At 43.0% G+C, this 27,464-nt stretch overlaps 1 protein-coding gene across 1 annotated transcript in view; it reads left to right on the top strand.

The window, feature by feature from the left end:
- aasdh (aminoadipate-semialdehyde dehydrogenase) overlaps positions 1 to 26,204 on the top strand; it is a 55,622-nt gene extending 29,418 nt beyond the window's left edge. Inside the window, exons 7-14 of the mRNA XM_072496817.1 lie at positions 6,331 to 6,503; positions 13,450 to 13,669; positions 15,295 to 15,410; positions 17,545 to 18,397; positions 21,115 to 21,278; positions 23,022 to 23,147; positions 23,670 to 23,801; positions 24,758 to 26,204. Of these exons, the coding sequence (XP_072352918.1) occupies positions 6,331 to 6,503; positions 13,450 to 13,669; positions 15,295 to 15,410; positions 17,545 to 18,397; positions 21,115 to 21,278; positions 23,022 to 23,147; positions 23,670 to 23,801; positions 24,758 to 25,183 (2,210 nt within the window). The 3' untranslated portion in view covers positions 25,184 to 26,204. The remainder of the gene's footprint in view (positions 1 to 6,330; positions 6,504 to 13,449; positions 13,670 to 15,294; positions 15,411 to 17,544; positions 18,398 to 21,114; positions 21,279 to 23,021; positions 23,148 to 23,669; positions 23,802 to 24,757) is intronic.
- The last annotated feature ends 1,260 nt before the right edge of the window (positions 26,205 to 27,464 follow it).

Genomic DNA, 27,464 nt, shown 5'->3' with positions numbered 1-27,464 from the left:
CCACCTGTTGTGGCATGAATTATATTACATTTTCCATAAAGTATACCATGAACAACATATTCATTCACACAGATGAGTATTCTGCAGCTTTAGGTGTTTGGTGGCAAAATGAAGGAGGCTCTAAAAAGTCAGGCTTCAACTCCAGAACAAGGATCTAGATTGTCAAAAAGTGCACAACTCTGCACCAGCTGACCAATTGTCATGTGAGAGTACCTTTAAGAAATGGATGTTTAAGCAATGTACCTTTAAAAAACGGAGCTGATCATATTACTGAAGTGATGTCAGAGGGTGGGGGGAGCTGAGCTCACTTCCGATTTTTTGAGTTTCAGTTTGAGAACGCAGCTGGGAGTGTCTGTGTGTTTTGCCATGAGCTGCAGGAAGAAACACAGAGCTGGTCTGTTGATTTCTGCAATCCAAAGACTATAAATATATTGACTGTAACCTAATGTGCTCCTATTTTTGAAGGTTTGAAGTCTTTTGGATGTTTAAATGAACAGTTTGAAGGATTATTTAGTGTTGTAGTCTTTTGGGGTTATCTTTGAAGTAATGGGTGTTAAGATATTCAATGTTTGTTTTAAAAGGGTTAACTTGAGTTCATAGAATAGACATTGTTTTGTTTTAAAACCACTTGTCCATTTCTGCTGTATCACACCTGGAGAGTACGCCGTGTGCTTCCCACACCACAATCTATTAAAAGTTGTGGGTCGGTTGAACTCCATGAAACACTTTGGGGTTCTGTAAGCCAGGACCCATAACAATTGGGGGCTCGTCCGGGATAAAAGCCTTATCGATTGGATTGGCTTAACGAACGTAAAGACAATGAGTGGTGAGCATATCGTGGTTGCTTTTCAGGTGTGGTATTTTAGTTTAAGTGGGGAGTGGGTTGTGGACAATGGCTCTTTCAGAGGCTCAGGAGTTTTTGGGGGTGGACACGGTAACACACAATACCTTACGGACAGAGACTAAAAGCAGACTGTTAGATTTGGCAAAAGCATTGCAGTTAAAATTGCCTGGCAATATGCAAAAAGATGAGGTACTTACAGCAGTAGCTGAGCATTTAAATTTGCCTGAGATACATTCTGACTCATTAGAAATGGCAAAGCTCCAGTTGCAGATTAAGCAATTTGAACATGAAAAAGAATTAAAACAGCTTGAATATGCAATGAGAGAAAAAGAACAGGAGAGATAAGAAAGAAACAAAGATAGAGATAGAGAGGAAAAAGGAGAGAGAAGAAAGAAACAAAAGAAAGAGATAGCGAGGAAAGGGAAAAAGAGAGAGAGTTTGAACTTCAGAAAATGGCTATGAAACATGAAAATCAGTTAAAATTGGCCAACGCAAAGGGAAACATACAGTTGGATGAGATTGATGAGGATAGTGAGACAGAGCGTCATAGTCGAAGACGTGGTGGGGATCTATTTAAATATGTCCAAACATTGCCAAGGTTTGACGAGGAGGAGGTAGAAGCCTTTTTCATTTCATTTGAGAAGGTAGCTAAACAAATGAAATGGCCACAGGATATGTGGGTATTACTGATTCAAACAAAGCTGGTAGGTAGAGCTAGTGACGTGTTTGCATCACTACCGAAGGAGATATCTGGAACGTATGAGGAGATGAAAAAATCCATCTTAGGTGCATATGAGCTAGTGCCTGAAGCTTACAGACAAAGGTTTAGAAATTTGAGAAAAGAATTTGGTCAAACATACAATGAGTTTGTAAGGCTCAAACAGAGTAATTTTGATAGATGGATAAGGGCTTTGAAAATAGACCAAACGTATGAAGCTCTCAGAGAAATTATACTTTTGGAGGAGTTTAAACATTCAATTTCTGATGTAGTGAGAACTCATGTGGAAGAGCAGAGGGCTAAAACTGCGAGATTAGCAGCAGAAATGGCAGATGATTATGAATTAGTTCATAAATCAAGGCTTGGTTTCCAACATCACTTTCAGCCGGTGAGGGATAGAAACTGGGGACATGAGAAATACTCAAGTGGTAAAGGTAAAGGTGATCTGATGGGAGATAATAAAGAGAGTGTACCGCAGATTAAAAAAGAAATCCAGGAGTGTGGAAGAGAAATGAAAAGTTTCAAATGTTTTCACTGTAATAAACTAGGCCTCGTAAAGTCACAGTGTTGGTGGTTGAAGAAAAGCACTGGGAAGGCTGATGTGGTAAAACAGGATAAGACAGTGGGGTTTGTTAGAGTGGTAAAGGAAAGCCCAAGGGAAGCGAAGGAGATGCAAATCATTGTACAGCCTGTTCAAGAAGTAATTGATAAGAAGGTGCCAGATGTCTTTAAAGAATTTACTTGTGTGGGTAAAGTTTACTCATGTGTATCAGGAGGAACAGGTAAAGAAGTCACAATTTTAAAAGATACGGGAGCTAGTCAATCTGTAATGGCAAGAGATGAGGAGTTATGTAGTTTGGGAAGAATGTTGCCAGAAAAGGTGGTAATATGTGGAATTCAGGGTGAGAGGAGTAGCGTTCCATTATATAAGGTAAGGTTGGAAAGTCCAGTGAAGAGTGGTGAAGTGGGAATAGGAGTAATAGAAAAACTATCTTGTCCAAGAATACAGTTTATCTTGGGTAATGATATAGCTGGATCGCAGGTGGGAATGATGCCTACTGTAGTTGATAAGCCAGTGGAAAATCAGACAACTGAAGTGTTGAAGGATGAATATCCTGGGATTTTTCCGCATTGTGTAGTAACAAGGTCGCAAAGTCACAGGTTAAGACAAGAGGAGAAATCAAAGAGTGAAGATGAAGTTGAAGTGCAATTATCTGAAACGATATTTGATCAAATAGTTGAAAAAGAACAAGAACAGCTGGAGGATGAGACGGATATTTTTAGTTCAGGAAAATTGGCGGAGTTACAACAGAAAGATGTAGAAATAAAACGGATATATCAGAAAGCATATATGGAAGAGGAATCTGAGAGTATACCAGAGTGTTATTACCTTAAAAGTGATGTCTTGATGAGAAAATGGAGACCTGTACATGTGCAGGCGAATGAAAAGTGGGCAGAAGTTCATAAAGTAGTATTGCCGGTAGGGTATAGAAAGGAGGTGTTGCGAGTGGCACATGAGGTACCAGTGGGAGGTCATTTGGGGATAAGGAAAACTCAAGCTAAAATCCAGAAACATTTTTATTGGCCTGGACTACATAAAGATGGAGCTAAATTTTGTCAATCATGTCACACATGTCAAGTGATAGGGAAACATCCAATTAGGGTCCTAATTAATTGTGTAGGACCGCTTTCTAAAACAAAAAGTGGGAATCAATATCTTTTGCCTATAATGGATGTGTCTACTAGGTTTCCAGAGGCCATTCCAGTACGTAATATTACAGCTAAAAAGATTGTGGAGGAGTTACTTAAATTCTTTACTAGATATGGACTACCCGCAGAAATTCAATCGGATCAAGGATCAAATTTCACCTCAAAGTTATTCAAAGAAGTTATGGAAGTTTAGGAATAAAACAATTTAAATCAATTGCGTACCATCCAGAATCGCAGGGAGTGTTAGAAAGGTGGCATCAGACATTAAAGACAATGTTGAGGGCTTATTGTCAAAATTATCCAGAGGATTGGGATAAAGGAATCCCATTCGTATTGTTTGCAATTAGGGATGCACCGAATGAGTCTACCAAATTTAGTCCTTTTGAACTAATCGGCGCAGGCTGGGAGGGCCGAAGGGCCTGTTCCTGTGCTGTAATTTTCTTTGTTCTTTGTTCTAATTTTTGGTTATGAGATAAGAGGACCACTTAAATTGATTAAGGAAAAGTTGGTGAGTGAGAAATCGGAAATTACATTATTGGATTACGTGTCAAATTTTAGGGAACGATTAAATAGAGCAGGTGAATTGGCTAGACAACATTTGAAAGTTGCACAAAATGTGATGAAATGGGTAGCGGATAAGAAATCCAAAGTTCGTAGTTTTGCCAGTGGGGATAAAGTTTTAGTGTTGTTACCAGTGGAAGGTGAGCCTTTAAAAGCTAGGTTTTGTGGACCTTATCAGATTGGAAGGAAATTAAGTGAGGTGAATTATGTGGTAAAAACACCAAATAGAAGGAAGACTCACCGAGTGTGTCATGTGAATCTGCTTAAAAGGTGCTTTGAAAGGGCGAAGGAGATTTCAGCTTTTGTGACTTCAGATGGTATATACCAATTCAAAGTTATGCCATTTGGCATGAAAAACGCCCCAGCCACATTTCAACGGTTAACTAATACATTTGTTTCAGGATTACCCAATTGTGCGGTATATATCGACGATTTGTTAGCTTTCAGCCAGACATGGAAAGAACATGTAAAACATCTTATGGAGTTATTCGATCGACTTCAGGAGGTGGATTTGGTGATAAACCTAGCCAAAAGTGAATTTGGAAAAGCCCAAGTCACTTTCCTTGGCCATATAATCGGACAGGGTCGATTGGTCCCATGGGATGTGAAAACAAAAGTTATTGGGGCGTTTCTGATACCCTCGACACGACGAGAAATAATGTAATTTCTTGGTATGAGTGGATTTTACCGGAAATTTGTACCAAATTTTAACAGTGTGGTCGCTCCACTGACGGACTTGCTCAAGAAACGTAGCAAATTCCAGTGGACAGCGGAGTGTCAACAGGCATTTGACGGCCTGAAGGCCGTGTTAACCACTGCTCCTGTGTTAATCATCCCAAATTATATCAAACCATTCAAAGTGGCTGTTGATGCGAGTGATGTGGGCATAGGTGCGGTGCATCTACAAGATGACGACGAAGGGCTAGAACGGCCTGCTGGTTATTTTTCAAAGTAATTGAATTCTCACCAGAAAAGGTATTCGACGATTGAGAAGGAGACTTTGAGTTTGGCGCTGGCTTTGCAACATTTTCACATTTTTGTGATCAGCAATCCGTCTGACACTATTATATGAAATGAAATGAAAATCGCTTATTGTCACAAGTAGGCTTCAAATTAAGTTACTGTGAAAAGCCCCTAGTCGCCACATTCCGGAACCTGTTCGGGGAGGCTGGTACAGGAATTGAACCGTGCTGCTGGCCTGCTTTGGTCTGCTTTCAAAGCCAGCGATTTAGCCCTGTGCTAAACCAGCCCCAGTGATCTACTGATCATAATCCGTTGACGTTTTTGGAGCGATTCCGGAATAACAATGCGAGGCTGTTTCACTGGAGTTTATTGTTACAGCCATTTCATTAAAAAATAGTACATGTGGCAGGACGGGAAAACGTGATAGCCGATGCTTTGTCACGAATGTGATGAACGGAAGGATTTCGGTTGGAGGAAGAAGAATGGGAAAAAAAGGACTATTATTATACCTGTTTGCGTGTGTTTTTTTTGAACCAGTAAAGTGTTTTTACTGTGTGCATTTCTTAATTGATGGTGCAAAGGTGAAAAATGAAACCATCTTGAAGATGATGGTTTATTTTTTCCTTCTTGGGGGGGAGGTGTCATGTGAGAGTACCGTTAAGAAATGGATGTTTAAGAAATGTACCTTTAAGAAATGGAGCTGATCATATTACTGAAGTGATGTCAGAGCTAGGAGTGTCTCTGTGTTTTGCTGTGAGCTGCAGGAAGAAACACAGAGCTGGTCTGTTGATTTCTGCAATCCAAAGACTATAAATATATTCAATGTAACCTAATGTGCTCCTATTTTTGAAGGTTTGAAGTCTTTTGAATGTTTAAATGAACAGTTTGAAGGATTATTTAGTGTTGTAGTCTTTTGGGGTTATCTTTGAAGTAATGGGTGTTAAGATATTCAATGTTTGTTTTAAAAGGGTTAACTTGAGTTCATAGAATAGACATTGTTTTGTTTTAAAAACCACTTGTCCATTTCTGCTGTATCACACCTGGAGAGTACGCCGTGTGCTTCCCACACCACAATCTATTAAAAGTTGTGGGTCGGTTGAACTCCATGAAACACTTTGGGGTTCTGTAAACCCGGACCCATAACACAATGCACATTGTACAAACCTGTCTTCCTGCAGTGTAAATATGAAGGGTTTTCTCTGCAAACACGAAAACTAAACCATGTCAGCAGATGGCGGTCTCTGTCCTTGAATATAAGACCAACAGGATATCTCAAAGCTCTTAGAATTGATGCTGTTTTTATTAGTGGTACAAGAGATATGAGTCTTTCTTCTTTCTCACAAAAGATAGGGGTGTTTCAATGCCTCTAGTCTCTGGTACACCCCTGAAGACTACAGGATCCCAATTCAGACCCACAATTTTGGCCAGACCAAAAGCAGTAAACACGGGTAGAGCATATTCGTCTCACCATTCACTTGATATCCATTTCAAAAACAGTGCATAGAAATTATCATTTTACTTTATTCATTGACAGGTGGTAAAGAGCGTGTATGCTCCCTTGATGATGAAGTAACTGTGTGTCCAGGCACAATGAGAAACACTGGGGACTGGGTGATAATTAAAGATGGGCACATGTATTACAAAGGCCGCCAAGACAACCAAATTAAACGCCATGGGAAACGTCTGAATCTTGAAAGTGTCCAGCAGGTAATTCTGCGATTAAGTCCACTTGTAACAAATGTGATACAGGTAACTAATAATAGTTACTGAAATTCTGGGTGTACTAATTAGACTCTGTAGGAATATGAAGAAGTCATGAAATCCAAGTGGGTTTGTCTGTTTTTACATTGAGCATCGAGGTGGAACTGGGTTGGGAGCAAGGTATAGAATTTTTAAATTAAAACTAATGGACCACAAGAGAAGTCTGTTTAATGACATTAGGGATGTCGCAAAAGAAATGGCATCTGTTCAGAATTTTTAAAAATTTGTTCTAGATCAGCACGATGGCATTCACGGTGCTGAGGACCTGACTTCTATCCCGGCCCTGGGTCACAGACCATGTGGAATTTGCCATGTGTGACTTGGAGGTGGACCTGCAGGTGGTGGTGTACCCTTGCTCTACTAGAGGTCACAGGTTTGGGAAATGATTTCAAAGGAACCTGTTGCTGCAGTGTCTTGTGAGTGGTACACAATGCAGCCGCTGTGTGCCGGCTGTGGAGGGAGTGAATGCTAAAGGTAGTGCCTTGGTTACTAATCAAGCGATCTGCTTTGTTCCGAATGGTGTCAGATTACTTCAGTGTTGTTAAAAATAATTAGTTCATGATTCATAGTAATATTTTAGAGACAATTTGTAGTTCTGGGAAGATTAAAGTTTAACTGCAGAAAATGGGATTAATGTAACTAAAGCATCTCAAAGATTATTACACTTAGGTTGGGGCCATGTTGACCTAAGGGTTAACCTAGAAAGGTAAGATTATAAATCAGTATGTGGACTTACTTAGCTGGAGAATTGGAGACGACGTGTCTACATTTTAAACAAACGCATCCCAGAGAGTTGTTTTGTTTTGGGAGTTAGAGCTACCATTCATTTCAGGCATTTACTGAGCCCTGCTAGACTATATCAACATGGAGATATGCAGAGCTTAAGACATGTTGAGGGTTTCAATTTATCTGTGTGTTTTCTGGGGGAGTGAGTGTTCTGTAGCAGCGGCAAAGGTCATACCAAAATGTTACTGTCTGTTAGCAGGCTCCTGGCGGCAAATGTATTGCTATTAGCTAGCTCTGTGTGGTTGCAGCTCAGGATGAAGTCTCAGTGCAGTTAGGGCTCAGGAGAGGTTTTAATAATGATCTTTATTATTATCAGAAGTAGACTTACATTTACACTGCAATGAAGTTACTATGAAAAGCCCCTAGTCGTCACATACCGGCACCTGTTTGGTTATACTGAAGTGGAATTCAGAATGGTCAAATTACATAGCAGCATGTCTTTCAGGACTTGTGGGAGGAAACCGGAGCACCCGGAGGAAACCCGCGCAGACACAGGGAGAAGAACGTGCAGACTCCACACAAACAGTGACAAGCTGGAATTGAACCTGGAACCCTGGAGCTATGAAGCAACAGTGCTAACCACTGTACTACCGTGGAGATTTAAACCAAGGCCCTATCTGCCTACTGGGTGGTTGCAAAAGATCCCTTGGCAAGATTTTGAAGAACAGCAGAGGAGTTATCCTAGTGTCCTGGCCAATACTCTTTCCTCCGTTAGCATCACAATAATCAGATTATTATTATTTTTTTAAATCTTTATTGTTACAAGTAAGCTTACATTAACACTCCAATGAAGTTACTGTGAAAAGCCCCTAGTTGCCACACTCCGGGGCCTGTTCAGGTACACTGAGGGAGAATTCAAAATATCCAATTCACCTAACAGCACGTCTTTCGGGACTTGTGGGAGGAAACCGGAGCACCCGGAGGAAACCCACGCAGACACTGGGTGAACGTGCAGACTCCGCACAGACAGTGACCCAAGCTGGGAATCGAACCTGGGTTCTGAGGAGCTGGGAAGATGGCAGAAGATCACTGAATCCATGCCGGTAGAATGGACGTTCAGGAGAAGTCTCAGGAGCAATTTATAGCTTGGTGCAGCTAGGGAGAATGGAGCTTGGTGAAATCCAGGGGCTGTGCCAGCCTAATGAAGCTAGCTGAAGAGTTGAATTTGCTCCATTAGCACAGAATCTCAGAATTGTTAAGCCCAGAAGGACGATCATGTTTGCACCGGCTTTCCAACCCCCCTCCCCCTTACTCCTGCATATTGTTTCTATTCAAATAATCATCTAATACCCACTTGAATACCTCGATTGAACCAGCCTTCACCACACTTCTGGGCAGTGCCAGACCCAAACCTGAGAAAAAGATTTTTTTTCACATCACATTTGCTTCTTTTGAAAATCACTTTAAATCCGTGCCCTCTCATTCTTGATCCTTTTACGAGCAGGAACAACCCTGTCCAGCTCCCTCATGATTTTTTTGAATATCTCTCTCAAATCTCCGCTTAACCTTCTCTCCCAGGTGAACATTCGCAACCTCTACACAGTATCCTCATAATGGAAGTTTATCATCCCTGGAACTATTCCAAAACCTCTTCCCAGAACTGCACACTATACTCCAGCTGAGGTCTAACTAGTGTCTTGTATCAGTTCAGCATAACCTCCTTGCTCTTGTACGCTTTGCCCCTATTATTAAAGCGCAGAATACTATATGCTTTATTAACTGCTCTTTCCACCTTTCCTGCCCCCTTCAATGACCTATGTACATATTTAGGGCAGCACGGTAGCCTTGTGGATAGCACAATTGCTTCACAGCTCCAGGGTCCCAGGTTCGATTCCGGCTTGGGTCACTGTCTGTGCGGAGTCTGCATATCCTCCCCATGTGTGCGTGGGTTTCCTCCGGGTGCTCCGGTTTCCTCCCACAGTCCAATGATGTGCAGGTTAGGTGGTTTGGCCATGATAAATTGCCCTTAGTATCCAAAATTGCCCTTGGTGTTGGGTGGGGTTACTGGGTTATGGGGATAGGGTGGCGGTGTTGACCTTGGGTAGGGTACTCTTTCCAAGAGCTGGTGCAGACTCGATGGGCCGAATGGCCTCCTTCTGCACTGTAAATTTTATGATATCCAAGTCCCTCTGCTTCTGCACCCCTTTAAGAATTTTGCCCCTTATTTTATATTTTCTCTCTCATGTTCTTCCTACCAAAATGAACACCTCGCCCTTCTCCACATTGAACTTGATTCTGCCACCTATCTGCCAACTCCACCAACTTGTCTATTCCTTCTGAAGTTTTACATTGTCCTTTAGGTTGGTCTGGTTGGGAGGATACCTACAGGGAGTTGGTTGTGTGTTTATCCATGTGTTAGAGCAGGTTTTAATCTTTCTAATTTTCCTATGTAACTATCCAGGTAAGTGCCATGGAACTGTGCGAAGTCTCCCACTCTTAACAGATTCCGGGACATTCGCGGAGAGTTTTGGTGTGCAGAGGTATTGCCCATTAGAACTTTAAACTTCCTGGGCAATTTTCATATAGGTCTGTATGTCAGGACTTAAATATTGCATCTTCAGTCGTACGTCTGGCCTGCAATGATCTAAAGACTGGACGATTTGGTCCAGCCAAGCATTCTAGTGTAATTCCCATTTCACAGATCCTCAGGAATGCAGTTATCTGAGGCACTCTGGGAGCACATACGCGAAATTAAGGGAAATGGCCAGGAGCATACTTTACAGTTCCTAAAGAGCTAGAACCCAGGAAGTTCATGGCAAGCATTAATATTTATTTATAGTCTGGACAGAATATTTCTGCTAATGTCTTCTTCAGAATTCTGGTATTATAATTATCTCGCCTCTGTCCCTGCTGTAACCAGGGGCGAAATTCTCCCCCAACGGCGGGATGCCCGCCGACTGGCGCCAAAGCCGGCGCAAATCAGACGGGCATCGCGCCGGCAAAAAGGTGCGGAAGTCTCCGCATCTTTGGCGGCCTAGCCCCAACATTGAGGGGCTAGGCCGACGCCGGAGGGATTTCCGCCCCGCCAGCTGGCGGAAATGGCGTTTGTTGCCCCGCCAGCTGGCGCGGAAATGCGGCGCATGCGCGGGAGCGTCAGCGGCCGCTGTCAGTTTCCCAGCGCATGCGCGGGAGCGTCAGCGGCCGCTGTCAGTTTCCCGCGCATGCGCAGTGGGGAGAGTCTCCGCCTCCGCCATGGTGGAGGCCGTGGCGGAGGCGGAAGGGAAAGAGTGCCCCCACGGCACAGGCCCGCCCGCGGATCGGTGGGCCCCGATCGCGGGCCAGGCCACCGTGGGGGCACCCCCCGGGGTCAGATCGCCCCGCGCCCCCCCCCCAGGACCCCGGAGCCCGCCCACGCCGCCTGGTCCCGCCGGTAAATACCAGGTTTGATTTACGCCGGCGGGACAGGCAATTCCTGGGCGGGACTTCGGCCCATCCGGGCCAGAGAATCCAGCGGGGGGTCCCGCCAACCGGCGCGGCCGGATTCCCGCCCCCGCCCAACCTCCGGGAGCGGAGACTTCGGCGGGGGCGGGGGCGGGATTCACGGCGGCCAACGGCCATTCTCCGACCCGGCAGGGGGTCGGAGAATGACGCCCCAGGTTTTTGTTATTAGGACAAAAACATTAAAGATATTTTAAAATAATGTGTCTACAAGGCTATCATGATTTGATTTTTTAAAAAAGTATGTTTATTAAGGTTTTACATTTTAGCAAATAATGCAACAAATTTACAAAATTGCCATAAGCAAGGAAAAAACCCAGCTCCACATACATGAGTGCAGAGAGAGGCAGTAGAACAACATCACAACTGGATCGATACAATTATTAGACATGGCTATATATCTCTACAACTCCAACAGAGACCAAAGGAGAAACCGAATGAGGCCATGAAAACATGGTAAAATGGCTCCACTCATCTTCTTTATAAATGAGATATGGGGTGACAAAAGACTTCCCTCCCACAACCACAAGGATTATAAGATATAATCGCAAAAAGAAGTAAAGCTGTGCACAGACCATATTTCACATAATCAACTCGATATGATTTTGCTAGAACAGGATAATCGACACTCCCTACTGTTCACGGGCGAAATTCTCCCGAAACGGCGCGATGTCCGCCGACTGGCGCCCAAAACGGCGCCAATCAGACGGGCATCGCGCCGCCCCAAAGGTGCGGAATGCTCCGCATCTTTGGGGGCCGAGCCCCAACATTGAAGGGCTAGGCCGACGCCAGAGGAATTTACGCCCCGCCAGCTGGTGGAAAAGGCCTTTGTTGCCCCGCCAGCTGGCGCGGAAATGACATGTCGGGGCGGCGCATGCGCGGGAGCGTCAGCGGCCGCTGACAGTTTCCCGCGCATGCGCAGTGGAGGGAGTCTCTTCCGCCTCCGCCATGGTGGAGACCGTGGCGGAGGCGGAAGGGAAAGAGTGCCCCCACGGCACAGGCCCGCCCGCGGATCGGTGGGCCCCGATCGCGGGCCAGGCCACCGTGGGGGCACCCCCGGGGTAAGATCGCCCCGCGCCCCCCCAGGACCCCGGAGCCCGCCCGCGCCGCCCTGTCCCGCCGGTAAATAGGTGCTTTAATTTACGCCGGCGGGACAGGCAATTTATCGGCGGGACTTCGGCCCATCTGGGCCGGAGAATCGAGCAGGGGGGCCCGCCAATCGGCGCGGCGCGATTCCCACCCCCGCCCAATCTCCGGTGCCGGAGACTTCGGCAACCGGAGGGGGCGGGATTCACGGCAGCCCCCGGCGATTCTCCGACCCAGCGGGGCGTCGGAGAATGACGCCCCACATCTTGCACGCCCTTGAAGGTAAACAGACAACAATAAATAAATAATAAAAAATATGATCTCAAGGGAGTAACGTCCAGGATAATAGAAGAATAGCAGAATAATGACACCATCCATGTTGCTCGAAGTGGAAGTGGTACACTCTTAAGGATCTCTCAAGGATTCCAACGCTCGAAGCACCGACACATCCACCATGCCGTTGCTCTGATGCCCAGGCGACCCACAGCCTAGGCCCCGGCCAGGGAGAATGACCCGACCCACTTGGCCACCTCCAACCCCTCATGACGAGTATCCCTAATACTTTCGGACCAGTGATTGGGGGGGGGGGGGGGGGGGGTTACCGACCGCTTAGGTTGTGCTCCATCGAATCTGGACCCGGGACTCCAAATCAGGATGACTAAAATATGGCAGCCAATTTTCAAACTAAATTGGGAACTCATCTCCCACTTCTTGTCAGGGATTGGGCTCATGAGTACACATTGCCTGGCCCCTACTTCCCGAACCTGTCGGGATAGATGACACACCATGCAGTAGGATCTCGACTACACAAAGATGGGCCCTTTACAGGGAAAGTGCTCTATCAAGTGCAAAAACTCTCATGTGCTTCCACTGTTCTAAAGACACCATGCAATTCTTCAAAGTGAGTTCTGACAACCTGTACCGCAGAGTCGAGGTCTTCAACCAGAACAGCATTTCCAATGGCGGCCATCATCCAGATGCACACAGGCCGAAGCAGGACACCACACACCAGCAACTTTGCCACTTCAAACTGGGACCCAACCCATCCCACTCCGACCGCCATAAACAAACAAGGATTTTATTTGTTTTTTCTTTTAAAATTTAGAGTACCCAATTCTTTTTTTTCCAATTAAGGGGCAATTCACCTACCCAGCACATATTTTTGGGTTGTGGGGGTGAGACCCACTCAGAGTAAATGAGGATTTAAACAATTTATCTTGGCTCTTCTTCGCAATACGCCAATTGGGATTCTCCAGGGACATCGCACAAGCCATGTAACCCCAAAAAAAGCAATGTGCACCAGGATAAAATAAAGGATTACAAGATGAGCAGATCCGGAGCTCGTGAAACACAACCACCCCTGCACTCATCACGTGACCCCTGATTTGATTTTTTTTCAAGGAGCAGTGTGAGAATTATGGGAGTCAAAATTACGAATAGTCAAGGTAAATAAAAACAAAAATGCTCTGATTGCATCACCACTTTTTGTCCTTAATAAATTCCAAGATTGTTTCTGTTGTGAACTCAGCAAAGATGTGTTGAATTTTGTTAATGCTGAAAAATGTATTGCCAACGTTTCTAGGTTGCTGAAGGTTTGAATCAAGTGGAAGCCTGTGTGGTGACCAAATACGATCAAGACAAACTAGTTCTGTTTGTCGTGCCCAGGAGCATTGCTGAATTCCGTGAAGGAATTACCACCAATTTTCGCAGAGACATCCTCCTTGAACTTGAGAAACACCTCCCTCCCCATGCTATTCCAGATGATGTTGTCAAGATTGATTCACTACCATTTACAACTCATGGTAAACAGACTCTAAATTTCAATTTAACATTCTGAATTATATGTTGTACCTGTTCACTGTACTTGCTTTCTAAAACATGACAATTTTGGTTTGCATTGATAATATATTAGAATATAATTTTGACTGAGGAAATTGAACCCAGCGCTTTGGGAACGTGCAAAACGTGGGCCGGGATTCTCCGTGCCAAAATCGCACTCGGCGCGGGGGCGGAGAATGTGGCGTCGGACCCGCGATCGGGTCCGATGCCGGAACGCGAACCTCTGTCAACCGGAGAATCGCAGCAGTCGTCTGCGCGCGGTCGGGGGCCGTTGAACGAGTCCCCCGCGGCGATTCTCCGCCGTCGACCGGCCGAGTTCCCGCCGGTGTGGTTCACGTATGGTTCCACACGGTGGGAGCTCGGCATCGCAGCTGCGGTGGCCGTCCTGGTGGGGGGCGGGGGGATCAGTCTCCGGGGAGGGCCTCCACGACGGCAAGGCCCGCGATCGGGAGCTACCGATCGGCGGGGGCATGCAATCTGGGGGGGTGGGGGGGGGGGGGGGGGAGACCTACCTTAATCCGTGCCGGCCCGTTGTGTGGGTCTGCCATGTCGCGCGGTGCCGGCGCGGAAGCAGCAGCTGCGTGCATGCATGGACCCGCGGCCAGCAGTGCAGGGCCGCATATCGCCGGCTGGAGCAGCACGGAGCACTCCGGCGCCGTGTTGGCCCCCTGTGGGCCACAGAATTGCTGGGCCAAGAGGCCCGTTAATGCTGGCGTGAAACACTCCAGTGTTTACGCCGGCGTCAACACTGCACCCTCTCCAGTGCAATTGCTACCTTCCGATAGTGTGGTGACCAGAATTGTACACAGTGCTTCTGCTGGGGCCGAACCAGTGTTTTATACGTCGCCAGCATAACCTCCCTGCTCTTATATTCAATGTCTCAGTTAATAAAGGCAAGAATCCTAAGGGCCTTCTTAACCACCTTATCTAACTGTCCTGCTGACTTCATAGAATCTCTACAGTGCAGAAGGAGACCATTCGGCCCATCGAGCCTGCACTGATCTTCTGAAAGAGTACTCTACCTAGGCCCACGTGTCCATTGTAACAGCCCCTAACCTGTACATCACTCGACAGTAAGGGGCAATTTTATCTTGACCAATCTACCTAATCGTCACATTTTGGACTGTGGAAGGAAACCGGAGCACCCAGTCAGGGAACCTACGCAGACAAGGAAAGAATGTGCAAACTCCACACAGACAGTTACCCAAGGCATAATGGAACCCAGGCTCCTGGCGTTGTGAGTAAGCATTGCTAACCACTGCTACCATACCGCTGTAAGAGATCTGTGACCATGCACACCAAGGTCACTTTGCTCTGGACTTCCTGGGGTCTGACAATTCATTGTACATTCCCTTGCCTTGTTAGTGACCATCTCACTTGCATAAAAATATATCAGTGCATGTTTTATTTATTCCATTATTATGTTAAAAGTTGTCCTAATCTGTGCAAATTAGATTATTTCAAAGTAATGCTCACCAACTATGACACTGCAATAATATATTCTTCAGAATTTTTTGTTGTGGACCATTAAATTGATATTAGGTCAGTTGAAATATACGCACACATTTGCATTACTTGTTATAACTAGGCAAAATAGATCAAACGACTTTGATTCAGACATATCAAGAACAGACAAGGACAAAGCATCCAAACCGCCTGCTTGGAAAGAAAGAACTTTGGGAAGGTATTCATCAGCTTTGGAAGGTAAGATTTTTACGATTTTATTGTTGGCTGGATCACATCTTTACTCCTATATAAATTAATTATGAATAACTGCTAAAACAGGGAATAGAAGGTTAGCAGTCATCAGATTCTTTCATTATCTATTATTATTAAAGGAACAGAAGAAGGCCATTCAGCTCTTTATGCCTTTTTCACCTTGCAGTGAGATCGATTGATTGATTTATTGTCACGTGTACCAAAGTACAGTGAAAAGTATTTTTCTGCGGCCAAGGGAACTTGCACAGTATGTACACAGTAGACAAAAAGAATAATCAACAAAGTACACCGACAAATTGTTATTGGTTACAGTGCGGAACGAGGGCCAAACAATGCAAGATCGTATTACTCATGTGTGTCCTAACCTCGTCAAGCTGCCTTTCCTCCACATCTCTTGATATCCTTAGCTAGCAAAAGTCTACTTGCGCATTAATTATCTGGTACGATGCAGGTTATGTCAATTCAAGAGCACAGTCTACAATTAACAGTCGTTGGAGTGCAGTTCCAACAACACTCAAGAAACTCAACATCATACAGGAAAAAGCAGCCCGCTGATTGTTACCCAATCCACCACCTCCAACGTCCACTTCCTCCAAAACCGATGCACAGTGCAGCAATGTGTACCATCCACAGAATGCACTGCAGCAACTCACTAGGCTCCTTCGACTGCACATTTCAAACCTTTACCATGTAGAATGATAAGGGCAGCAAATGCATGGGGCGCCACCACCTCCAAGTTCCCCTCTAAACCACATACCATCCTGACTTTGAACTATATCGCCGTTCCTTCATTGTCGCTGGGTCAAAATCCTCAAACTCCCTCCGCAACAGCACTGTGGGTGTACCGACACCACATGATTGAAGCGGTTAAAGAAATCAGCTCATCACCGCCTTCTCAAGGACAATAAGTGATGGGCAATTGAAATGCTGACCTAGCCAGCGACGCCCACATCCCATGAAAGGATTTTTAAAATATCCATATTCTCTTCTTTATCCTTCACTTAACTTGAACAGTATCCCAGCTAATTAAGGATAACTTGGTTTAAAGAATTTGGCGACTGCCTATCCTCATTTCTCTGGTACACTGTAGTGACATCTAGTGCTCTCTATATGCAACTAGACAACAGCATTGCTTTGTTGTAAAGTATTTGACACACTAAAATGTAAAGCCAAAATAAATTCACAAATTGCCATTAGGTATATTAGAAGTATAATAATCATTGATCAATTCAAAGAATATTACTAAATCACCTGTAAAGCAATTCAATGAATTCTACTTCCGTTTAATAAACCTTCAGAGAGTGAAGAAAATCTGTCTCCGTATGAAAGAGACGATCGTAGTAAGCAATTGAAAACTAACCTTGAAACTTTTTTTTATTTAATTGAATCATTAAAAGGAAGCTGACTTACACCATTTGGCAAATATATATCTCTGAGAACCCTAGGGATATGTATGTGTGATGCTATCGCATTTTTGGTTCAGAAGTTATGATTAAACATTAATCTTTAGAAGTATAGAGAATCAGAATTACAAATTTGATTAGCCTTAGCTTTGCTAAAATATAAGAACCATTTTTCGGTAAATATAACCACAAACCTAAAGCCAGACTAAAATTGTCCAGCGCATCTATTGTATATACTGTACCAATCATCAGAAAGTTTCCCTAGTTACGTTTCTTGAAATTCATGAGTATTATGAAAAATGTGACCTTTTAAGGGAAATATTTAACAGCAGTATTCAGTGCCATTGTTCCTCTACCAAAGAACCAGCAAACATAGGCTGGCTAGCCTTTGTCAGCATTCTAAATGTCTATGGGTCTATATTTATCTTGTGATCTATAAATGTTAAAAATCCATTAATAGAAATTGTACTGATCATTTGGGAATACACATAACTAGATATATACATTTTTTAAAAACACAAGTTTAAAAAAAAAACTTATTTTATAGATTATATAATCATTTCATCAATGAATTCTATAAGGTTAGATAAGTTGAATCAATACCGAATGCATGTCATAACATGTCATTAATGTGTCTGATTTTTGCTTTCTGGCATGAGGCGAGTAGAATTAACAGGCAGCCCATTTAGTTTCTTTATGCTAGTATATGTTTGCAGGTTACACTCAATCTTCCAGAAGACATGCCAGATGCCCCTGACAATTGTATGTTCCTGTACAGTGGAGGAGATTCCCTGAAAGCTTTGAAATTTGCAGAAGAAATTGAGATACTTTTAGGACAAAAAGTATTTGGACTTACTGAAGTTATTTTAAATAGTTCTCTTCTGGACATTTACCATCATATTATCAATGCCGTAATCTGTGAAGCTACGATTAAGGAGCAACTTGATGATAAAAATGACAGAAAAATGAAAAGAAAAAGGATTAAAGATGAAAGTGCAGGGTCTCAACCAAAGCGGATTGAGCAGTGGCACCCAACAGCAATTTTTGCTAGCATTACTACTATAAGTAGGGGGAGTCAGATCACAAAACTAAACACTACTATGAGTTGTGAAAATTGTGCAAATAGTCCTGATATACAAGAAGTAAAAAAGTTGATGGATGATGAATCGAATGGAAAAGAAAAAAATGTGTCTGAAAATATGACTGCAAATATGTCATTAAATGAAGAGAAAATGCCAATTAAGAATAACAATTGTGAATCATTTGTAACCAAATTAGTAAAACAACCACGCAATGATGGAAAGTTCATTCCGGAAGATCTTGTTGCTAATTACAGAACAGTATCGTTAAAGATCAGATGGAAATCTGACACTACAAAATGTGTTGATGCATCTCCTCTAGTGGTATCAGGGGATAATGGCTCAGATGAAACGGTGTACATTGGATCACACTCACATAGGATGCAGGCTATTGATATGCTTTCTGGAAAAATAAAATGGGAGAGGATTCTTGGAGATCGGATTGAATCATCTGCATGTATGTCCAGATGTGGAACCTTTATTATTGTAGGTATGAAACCATATTTTTGTTACTACGGTTACATTGTAATAACCTGAATATATAACTGGAGCAAGCAACTGAATTTGACTGTAGGGTCTAGAATCTTAAGTTAAATTAGCATGCCTAGAAATCAGAATTCCCAAATCACAAAAGTGATATTTATGTCACCTAAAAGAATTTGAGAAAACTCATTGATGACTACATTGCAGCAGGGAATAATATTATGTTGCAGTATATCTCACATACTTTGTGTTGCTTCTCTGCTCTGATCTTCGAACACAGGAGAAACAACTGAACCAACATATAGCAGCAAGTTTTTCTAATGATGGACTAACCGTGGCACACTTGGTTTGCTACTTCCTCTGTTAGGATACTCCGAATACTAAATTGCCATGAAATTCAATAAAGTCTGAAAATGAGTACGGGCATCACGATGTGTGATTAACCCGCACCCTTTCCATCTGATGCAAGCAGTAATGATCTGCATGATGCATTCAACCTGCTCATTGCCATGATTATAATGTGCAGGTGGCACTGAACGTGCGGCTGAATAACTGCACGTGATTGTGAGAGGATAGATTTTGTCTATGTGTGAGTGGCCCTCGATAAGAAAAAGATTTCCCACCCCTGCCTTAAAAGCTGCTGGTACAGTGGATTGATGCAGAATAAAGGCACCAAGGCTGCTATCAGGATACAGAATGATAACTGCATGATGTGCTCAGTGTGGGCACACATCAGCTGGATGCTGAGGAATTTGAATCCTTTACCATTGTAGTGCTTCTCAGAATTGGCATGTGGTGTCTGCAGTGTGACCTGTGTGCAGTCACTGGTACCATGCACCGTGGGACATTTGAAATCCTGGTGAAACTGTATGCTGGTTCCACCTGCTTCTCTGTGGAAGAGGAAAATACAATGTATTCCACTTCCTTTTTGCAGACAGCATCTCGTGACCTCCCTTATCCCACAGTGGATGGAAAACTGAAAAATATAGCAGACATAGATTGTGGCAATGATCACCTTTGGCGATGCTGAGCTTTGAGATTGCAGGTCTGCCTGCAGCAGATGGCAGAATTTAATCAAACCCTTCTTGGTGAAACAGACATTGCATATACTGTTCCTCGCTGAGGTTGTGATTGGCAAATTGTTCCCTGAAAACCCTAGGTGGTTATGGCCTCCTGCAGAGAGCCATTTTCACCCGTACTCATCATCCTTTCTGAGTACCTTGTCCACCTCTTTGTTGCTTCAGCTCATTCTCCCTTTTGTGCTGCAGGTTTAGGGCCATCAAAACTACAGCACCCATGACAAATTGTCAGAGCAGAGCCCTAGAATTGTGAATCTACATTACACACAACCCCATTTCCAGTAGACATTGAAAACTGCAAGCAGCAGCACAAACCCTGCAAACACTTCTAACACCTCAGCAAGCGCCAGTCAAAATCAACCTGAAAGTAGTTAATGATTCCTTTGCAAAGCACTGAAGTTGCCAGTGGCGGGTGGGAGGGATTGACCTGTGCGAGGTAAAAGGAGTGCATTAGCTGGGGCATGAGATTGAAAATGGCACCACTTAATGAGTCAAATGTGCATTAGACATTGATGTCACAATCTGCCTTCTCTGCATATTTCTAGTGCATGCTTCTAGCAACTGCTCTCGTCACCTATACCCAAAGTAGCATCTGGTGTGGATTGCACAAGAAGTATACATGTGGCATGGAAATGTTTTGGACCCAAATTCGTACCTGTAGCACTGGAAATAGGTGCTACCCAGACAAATTTTGCAGACATTTTTTTCAAGCTAGTTTCGAGTATTAAAAAAAGGGAAGTTTCAGGATGTCAAAATATATTGAACCTCCACTGAGCCTTCTTCTTTTCACCCCCATCTCCTATGTTTTTTAAGACCCTTCCCTTTCCTTGCGCAACGTCTCCCCTTCTTCACTCTCATCTCCCCTCCTCCTTTCATCTCTCCCACCTTGGTTCAGTTCCCTCCCAGCCAATACATGATCTCCAAATTGCACATAATCTTGACACCTCCGAAGGAAGCGGGGAGGCAGTGAGGCATACAATAAAGCGAAAAGATGGGGATTGTTGAGCCCACCACCTTCCCGACTCCCTGCAATTCAGTCAGGGGTGGGCATTGTCGAGGACAGCCTCTCCCTGCAATTGCCAATTAACCACCTCATCCCACCACAACTGGTACTCTACCAGTATCAGGGGCCCTAGGCCATGGGGAGAGGCTACCCAGCAAACGGTAGGGGTTCTGGATCTTCACCCTTAAAGGAATGAAACTCTGATGCCAGGCACTTAATTGCCTGATGGGCATGGATTTACATCGCAGCCCCAGGGAATGGATGTGATGGGGTTGCCCCTAGCTTTTGGGCCTTGTGTTGGGACTGCCACTGCCACATGAAGCACCACAGGAGATCATTAAATTATCCCCTTAAAAAACGAATATTGTTTTTCTACAGCCCCTTTCACATCCTCAGAAGGTCCTAAAATCACCCCATTGGATTTGGTGTTAAATTTTGTTTAATAATTCTCCTGTGAAATACCTGAAGACATTTTGATCCATTAATGAGCTAAATAAATGCAAATTGCTCTTGATATAAAACCCGGTATTAAAGGTTTCAGAAACTTGTCACAACACATCAATTATTTAAATTTTCATCCTCTGTATATAAATTCTTTATAAAGTCTTAGTGATAATTATATTGTGTGTTTTTTTTATCCAGGTTGTTATGATGGTTCCATCTGTGTGCTAAGAAAGAATGATGGGGAAACATATTGGATTTTTTGGACTGGGAATTCCGTAAAAAGTTCTCCAGTTATGGATCCTGACTTAGGACTGGTCTTTGTTGGATCACATGACCAATACGTCTACGCTTTGGACATTCTTGTAAGAATTTCAAATGTTCTGTTTTATTAGCTGTTCAAAAATCTGTGTTTTTGGACAACTTATTTTGGGGGAAAACACACTTTAGAAATGTCATTTTCTTTGTCAGAAATGTTCGATAATTCATTATATTACAAATTGGTTAAAATGTACTCTTGCAAATTCTCTACACAACAACTTACAACCTTGAACATAGTTAAAAGGTCCCAAAGCATTTCTGAGGATCATTGCCAAAGAAAATTTGACATCATGCCACGTAAGGAAATATTCGAGCAGCCAGCCAATGTTTGATCCAAGAGGTAGGTTTAGGGGCAGCATGTGGCGCAGTGGTTAGCTCTGGGACTGCGGAGCTGAGGACCCGGGTTCGAATCCAGTCCCTGGGTCACTGTCCGTGTGGAGTTTGCACATTCTCCCCATGTCTGCGTGGGTTTCACCCCCACAACCCAAAGATGTGCAGGGTAGGTGGATTGGCCACGCTAAATTGCCAAAAATGAAGCAGACAATTTAAAGGTTAAAACAGATTGACGGAGAATGCTTTTAGCCTTAATTCAAAGGGATACGCAATGCCTGCCTGAGTCACATATTCCCATTATCTTTCGGAACATTCCTACATGACCAGCCATTATCCTATTAACAGAGTCTGATGATCTCATGGTCTATAAATGGAAGGTAGGTGCATATGAATGGCACAGTTCTGGCCTTTTGTGTAAAAGGGAATGGGTTATCATCCAAATAACGAGTATAGATTCAAATTTGACCACCTCGGGGGAGAAACTACGTTTGAAGGGTTGGGCAGAGCTTAGAGAGAGAGAAACCCTTTTGGGAACAAAGGCAGTTGCAGATGGGTTTTAATTTGAGGCATTGCTGAACCACAAGCAAAAGGCTGATAGGTAATAATAATCTTTATTAGTGTCACAAATAGGCTTATATTAACACTGCAATGAAGTTACTGTGAAAATCCCCTCGTCGCCACACTACAGCACCTATTCAGGTCCACTGAGGGAGATTTCAGAATGTCCAATTCACCTAACAGCACGTCTTTCGGGATTTTTGTGGGAGGAAACTGGAACACCCGGAGGAAACCATGCAGACACGGAGAACGTGCAGACTCTGTACAGAAAGTGACCCAATCCAGGAATCAAACCCGTTTCCCTGGTGCTGTGAAGCAACAGTGCTAACTGCTGTGCTGCCGTGAAGGGGACTTGGGTTAAATCAAGATACAACAAACAGATATTTGAATGAGCTGAAGTTTACAGAGGTTGGAAGATGGGAGGTTCGTCAGTAGAGTATTATAGTGATTGAGTCTGAAGGTAACAAAATTACGCTGAGGGTTTCAGCACCAGGTGGACTGAGACGTGGGCGGTGGCAGACAATACAACGGAGGTGGAGCTATATACAGTACATCTATTCTTGGATGGCATTAATCTGCCAAATAATATAATTTACTGTTCAGAGCAGGGTTGCATTAGACATAAATTCAAATCTTGTGACTGTGGGACGAGATTTTGATTAGAGACATTCAGGAACTTTTGTCTGCTAAATTTAAGGATGACCCAGTCTGCCTCAGAGTATTCTAGTGGACAACCGTATCAAAAGCCTAAAACTGAACTGTTACTGTATTGTATGATTTATGTAATCAATTATACAGTCCATTCGTTATTGCCCTAAGGTGGCAAAATCCAATACTTTTCCATATCATAACCAAAATTCTTTACTTTTATAATTGTTTTTTTTTTCTGTGCATAGGGTAAAGTGTGCGTCTGGAAATTGCACTGCGGAGGAGGTGCTGTGTTCTCAACTCCTTGCTTAAATAAATCACCACGAATACTTTATGTAGCAACCCTGGGAGAATCGTTGGTAGCTGTCAATCCAGTAAGTGACTAATAAGTAATAAATAAATAATGTGTGTGCCACATTTCCTGTGTGAACATCATAATTACTTGTCAAATAGTACAAATTCTATGAGATACATTGTATATAAATGCAAGTTATATTGTATTAGACTTTATAAATAATTAATGTCATTCACAATGTGGCAAGTTAAACTATGATTTGAATTTATACCATTTATTTTGAACATTTTATGCTTGCAAAGGAAAGCGATTTAACAAGAAAAAAATGGATTTTTAAAAAATTCATTTACGGGATTTGGGTGTCACTGGTTAGGCCAGCATTTATTGCCCATCACGAGTTGCACTTCAGAAGGTCTATCAAACTCTTTAAAGAAATAACTATTCTTCAATCCTTGAGAAGCATGAAAAAAGATAAGTGATACTAGAGATGTTTACAACTTAACATTTTTTATTGGATTTAGATCTATCTATCTGATTATTTTACAACAGTTTAATGAACATGAAAAAGAAACAGCATTTAGATTTTTTTAAATTATTGCAGGACACTGGGAGTGTAGTTTGGAAACGTTCCTGTGGCAAGCCTTTATTTTCTTCACCGCGGTGTACTTCGCAGAGTGTGTACATTGGTTGTGTTGCTGGAAGTCTGCAATGTTTTAGTCATAATGGTGATCAGGTACAATTTTTGAATTGACATTTAAGTACCTAAGAAGTATTTTAACTTAGTATCTGTAAGTTTGTCACATTTTAAGAAAATAATTAAAATAGATTTCAATGATCCTTTGAGGTGCCAGGTAATTTTGATTCAGATGTATTTAATTTGTATAACAATTCTAAAGTGTATTCGTTCTCATTGTTAGGAATATGCATGGGTAAATTTATAGATCATGCTAAATTAACTCATGCTAAATTAATTTACTTGGGTGGTGGCATTGATTGGCGTACTTCTACCTCTGAGTTGAAAGGTTGTGGATTTAAACCCCACTCCAAAAACTTGAATCCATAACCTAAGCTGACACTTCAGTGCATTATTGAAGAAATGTGGCACCTGCCTGTTCTCTCATATAGATATAAGATTCAGTGACAGTTATCAAAGCAAAGCAGGAGAGGCCTTGTGATATCCTAACCAACACCTATCCTTCTTCCAATATTAACTAAAAAATATTTGGTCATCTCTTAGGCATTTGAGACTTTGCCTTGCGCTGCATTTGACTACAAAGTAACAATGACTGCACATCAAATATAGTTAATTGTCTTTGCAGCAGCCTGAGATCCTAGAATTCTTACAGGGCAGAAGGAGGCCCTTCGGCCCATCGAGTCTGCACCAACTCTCTGAAAGAGCACCCCACTCCCCAATCCCCGTAACCCCGCCTAACCTGCATATCCCTGAACATTAAGGGGTAATTAAGCATGGCCGCTTTGGACTGTGGGAGGAAACCGGAGCACCCGGAGGAAACCCACGGAGACACAGGGAGAACGTGCAGACTCCGCATAGACAGCGACCCAAGGGCGGAATTGAACCCGGGCTCCTGGCGCTGTGAGGCAGCAGTGCTAACCACTGTGCCGCGAGGATGTAATATGTTATATAAATGCAATTTTATTCTTTTCTTTAACATGGTTACCGATTTTTAGCTTTGGCAGTTCTCAACTGGAGGGCCGATCTTTTCTTCCCCATGCATCTACAATTTTACTGCAACAGATCAGAAAATAATCTGTGGATCTCATGACTGTTTTGTGTATTGCTTGGATGAAGATGGAAATCTAGTGTGGAAGTTTGAAACCAGCAAACAAGTATATGCAGTTCCATTTGTTTTTGCCAACTGTGATCTTGACAACAGAACATTAGTAGCTGTGATCTCTACAGATGGAAACTTATGTATCTTGGCTGCTGCAACAGGAGAATTGGTTACTTCATATTCCCTTCCAGGCGCAGTATTCTCTTCACCAGTCTTGTGGAAAAAAACACTTATTGTAGGTTGTAGAAATAACTATGTCTATTGTTTGGAAATGTCTGCACTAGAACAAAAAGCACAAATAGCCTTGGGTGAAAGTAAGTAGTTTCCTGAATAATTAATTACATCTTTTATATGAATTCACGGAATGATTAATTTTATATATGTATTCATTGTAATCAAACAAGCGCAGGCATTGGCAGTCCTTGAGCTAGTGTTGCTTTAAGAGCTACGGGAAGTTTATATCTAACTCCAAATACTTAACCAGAATCACACTGGAAAGGATGTCAGTAACTAACTTCTTCATAATAATGTGAAAAGTCTGGAACTACCAAGCCAGGGTTTTATTGGTTTGAAAACGATCCTCATAGCTCCGTGACGGTCAGAAGGCTTATCAGTCATGGCTGAAAGTTAAATTTGCTACATAAAAGAAGGAAAGCAACATCTGTATTAAATCAAAATGCAGAAGGTGCATCTTTTAATGATTCGTGAGATCTAACCTGATGAGATTATTTTATCTCGGCAATGCTATGTTGAGTTCTTAAGACAGTTAATTTCACACGAGACAGCCATTATCAAATATGGTATCAGTAAGTAAACATTTCTAACTAGCCATCAGCTTTGAAGAGTGAACTGGCTCCATGTTCTTTGGCTGGGAATTGCACATGTCTGTTCACTCAGTGCCTTCTTCTGATTGAAAGAGAGATGATTTACGCAGACCTTATCAGGTGTCTGTTTTGATCTTTTACTTTTGAAGATAAAGCTGTTCAGCTTCCAATATTGTTGATTATAATCGTGGTGATCGAGCATTTTTGAGTATGGGACAGACTTGATGAATCAGCTGGCAATTACTATGTTCATATTAAGTTCTAAGGATTCTGCTGCAAAAGAAATGATCTGGATTGTTGTAGACTCACAAAAGTCAGGTAAAGATCTGAATAACTGATGGGGAACTAACGGTCTTTGAAACAGAGCTCATGTTAATGCTAAATTAAAATGTACAACAGTTTAAAAATCGAAACCAGACAGAATTCAGTATGTTGGTGATTGGTACCGTACTATCGTAAAATAATCTCGCAAACCATTTAAACTATTTGTATGCAAATAAATAAGAATTATTTTGTGTATATTTTATTTGCATTGGATCATAATCAAATTTATATTTTCCCAAAGCATTTCAGTGGAATACAGATCATTTACATCAAGTAGAATAGTTTGTGTTTAAGTTAATTACGATTATAGTCAATTTTTAGCCTGAAAACATAATGAAGAACTAGCAAGCTATTAAAGTAGTTTAGAAGCTGGTAAGCGGTGGCTTGTGTCCCCGAAGCCCATCCACCATGCAATGCATAAATCAGAATGTGATGGAACACTTCACTGGGCTAGATAAGTACAGCTGCATCACACTCAGAAGGCTCAACATCATTCAGGTCAAAGCAGTCTGTTGATTGGCAGATTATCCAGCTTTAAACCACCCTATCCACCACTCCATTAGCAGCAAACCATGGCTGTGATGTGTGCAACCTAAAGCATGCACTGCTACAACTTGGCAGGGCATCTTTGGTAGCACCTCTCAAACAAGCGACCTCCACTAAGCCCACTAGCTGCATGGGAACACCATCAACTCTAAATCCATCACCAAGTCACACACCATTCCAAATTCGACGTATATCACAATTCCTTTGTTGTCCTTGGGTCAAAATCCTAGAACTCTCTAACAGCATTGTGAATCGTTCACAAGGACTTCCGGTGGCGGTGATGTGCTGAGTGGAAGCACATCAGGTGGCTCTCCTCTGCATCAGACCCAAAATAGTGAATCTTTTGAGATTTTTGGCCCAAAAAGCCACCCAAAACTCTCCCAAACCCATTCGGGGAGAACAACAACGCAGTGGAGAGGAAGATGCCGGCAAACGGCTGTTCAAAGAGGTGGCGAGAAGGCAGAAGCGGCGGGAAAGGGCACGACCAACAGACACCAGTGAACCCACGAGGTGCGGAAGAAGCCCCAGCGAACCAGGTGCGGGGAAGACCCGCAACCTTTTGTGTGGCACCTTGTCAAAGGCTTTCTGGAAATCCAGATATACCACATCCATTGGCTCCCCGTTATCTACTGCACTGGTAACGTCCTCAAAAAATTCTACCAAATTAGTCAGACACAACCTACCCTTTGTGAACCCATGCTGCGTCTGCCCAATGGGACACTTTCCCTCCAGGTGCCCCACTATTTCCTCCTTAATGATAGATTCCAGCATTTTCCCTACAACCAAAGTTAAGCTTACCGGCCTATAATTACCCGCTTTCTGCCGACCTTTTTTAAACAGTGGTGTCACGTTTGCTACTTTCCAATCCTCTGGGCCCACCCCAAAGTCTAGTGAATTTTGATAAATTAT

Source organism: Scyliorhinus torazame, chromosome 3 (assembly GCF_047496885.1).
Source record: "Scyliorhinus torazame isolate Kashiwa2021f chromosome 3, sScyTor2.1, whole genome shotgun sequence".
NCBI lineage: Eukaryota > Metazoa > Chordata > Chondrichthyes > Carcharhiniformes > Scyliorhinidae > Scyliorhinus > Scyliorhinus torazame.
This window is presented reverse-complemented; position numbering and strand designations above follow the sequence as displayed.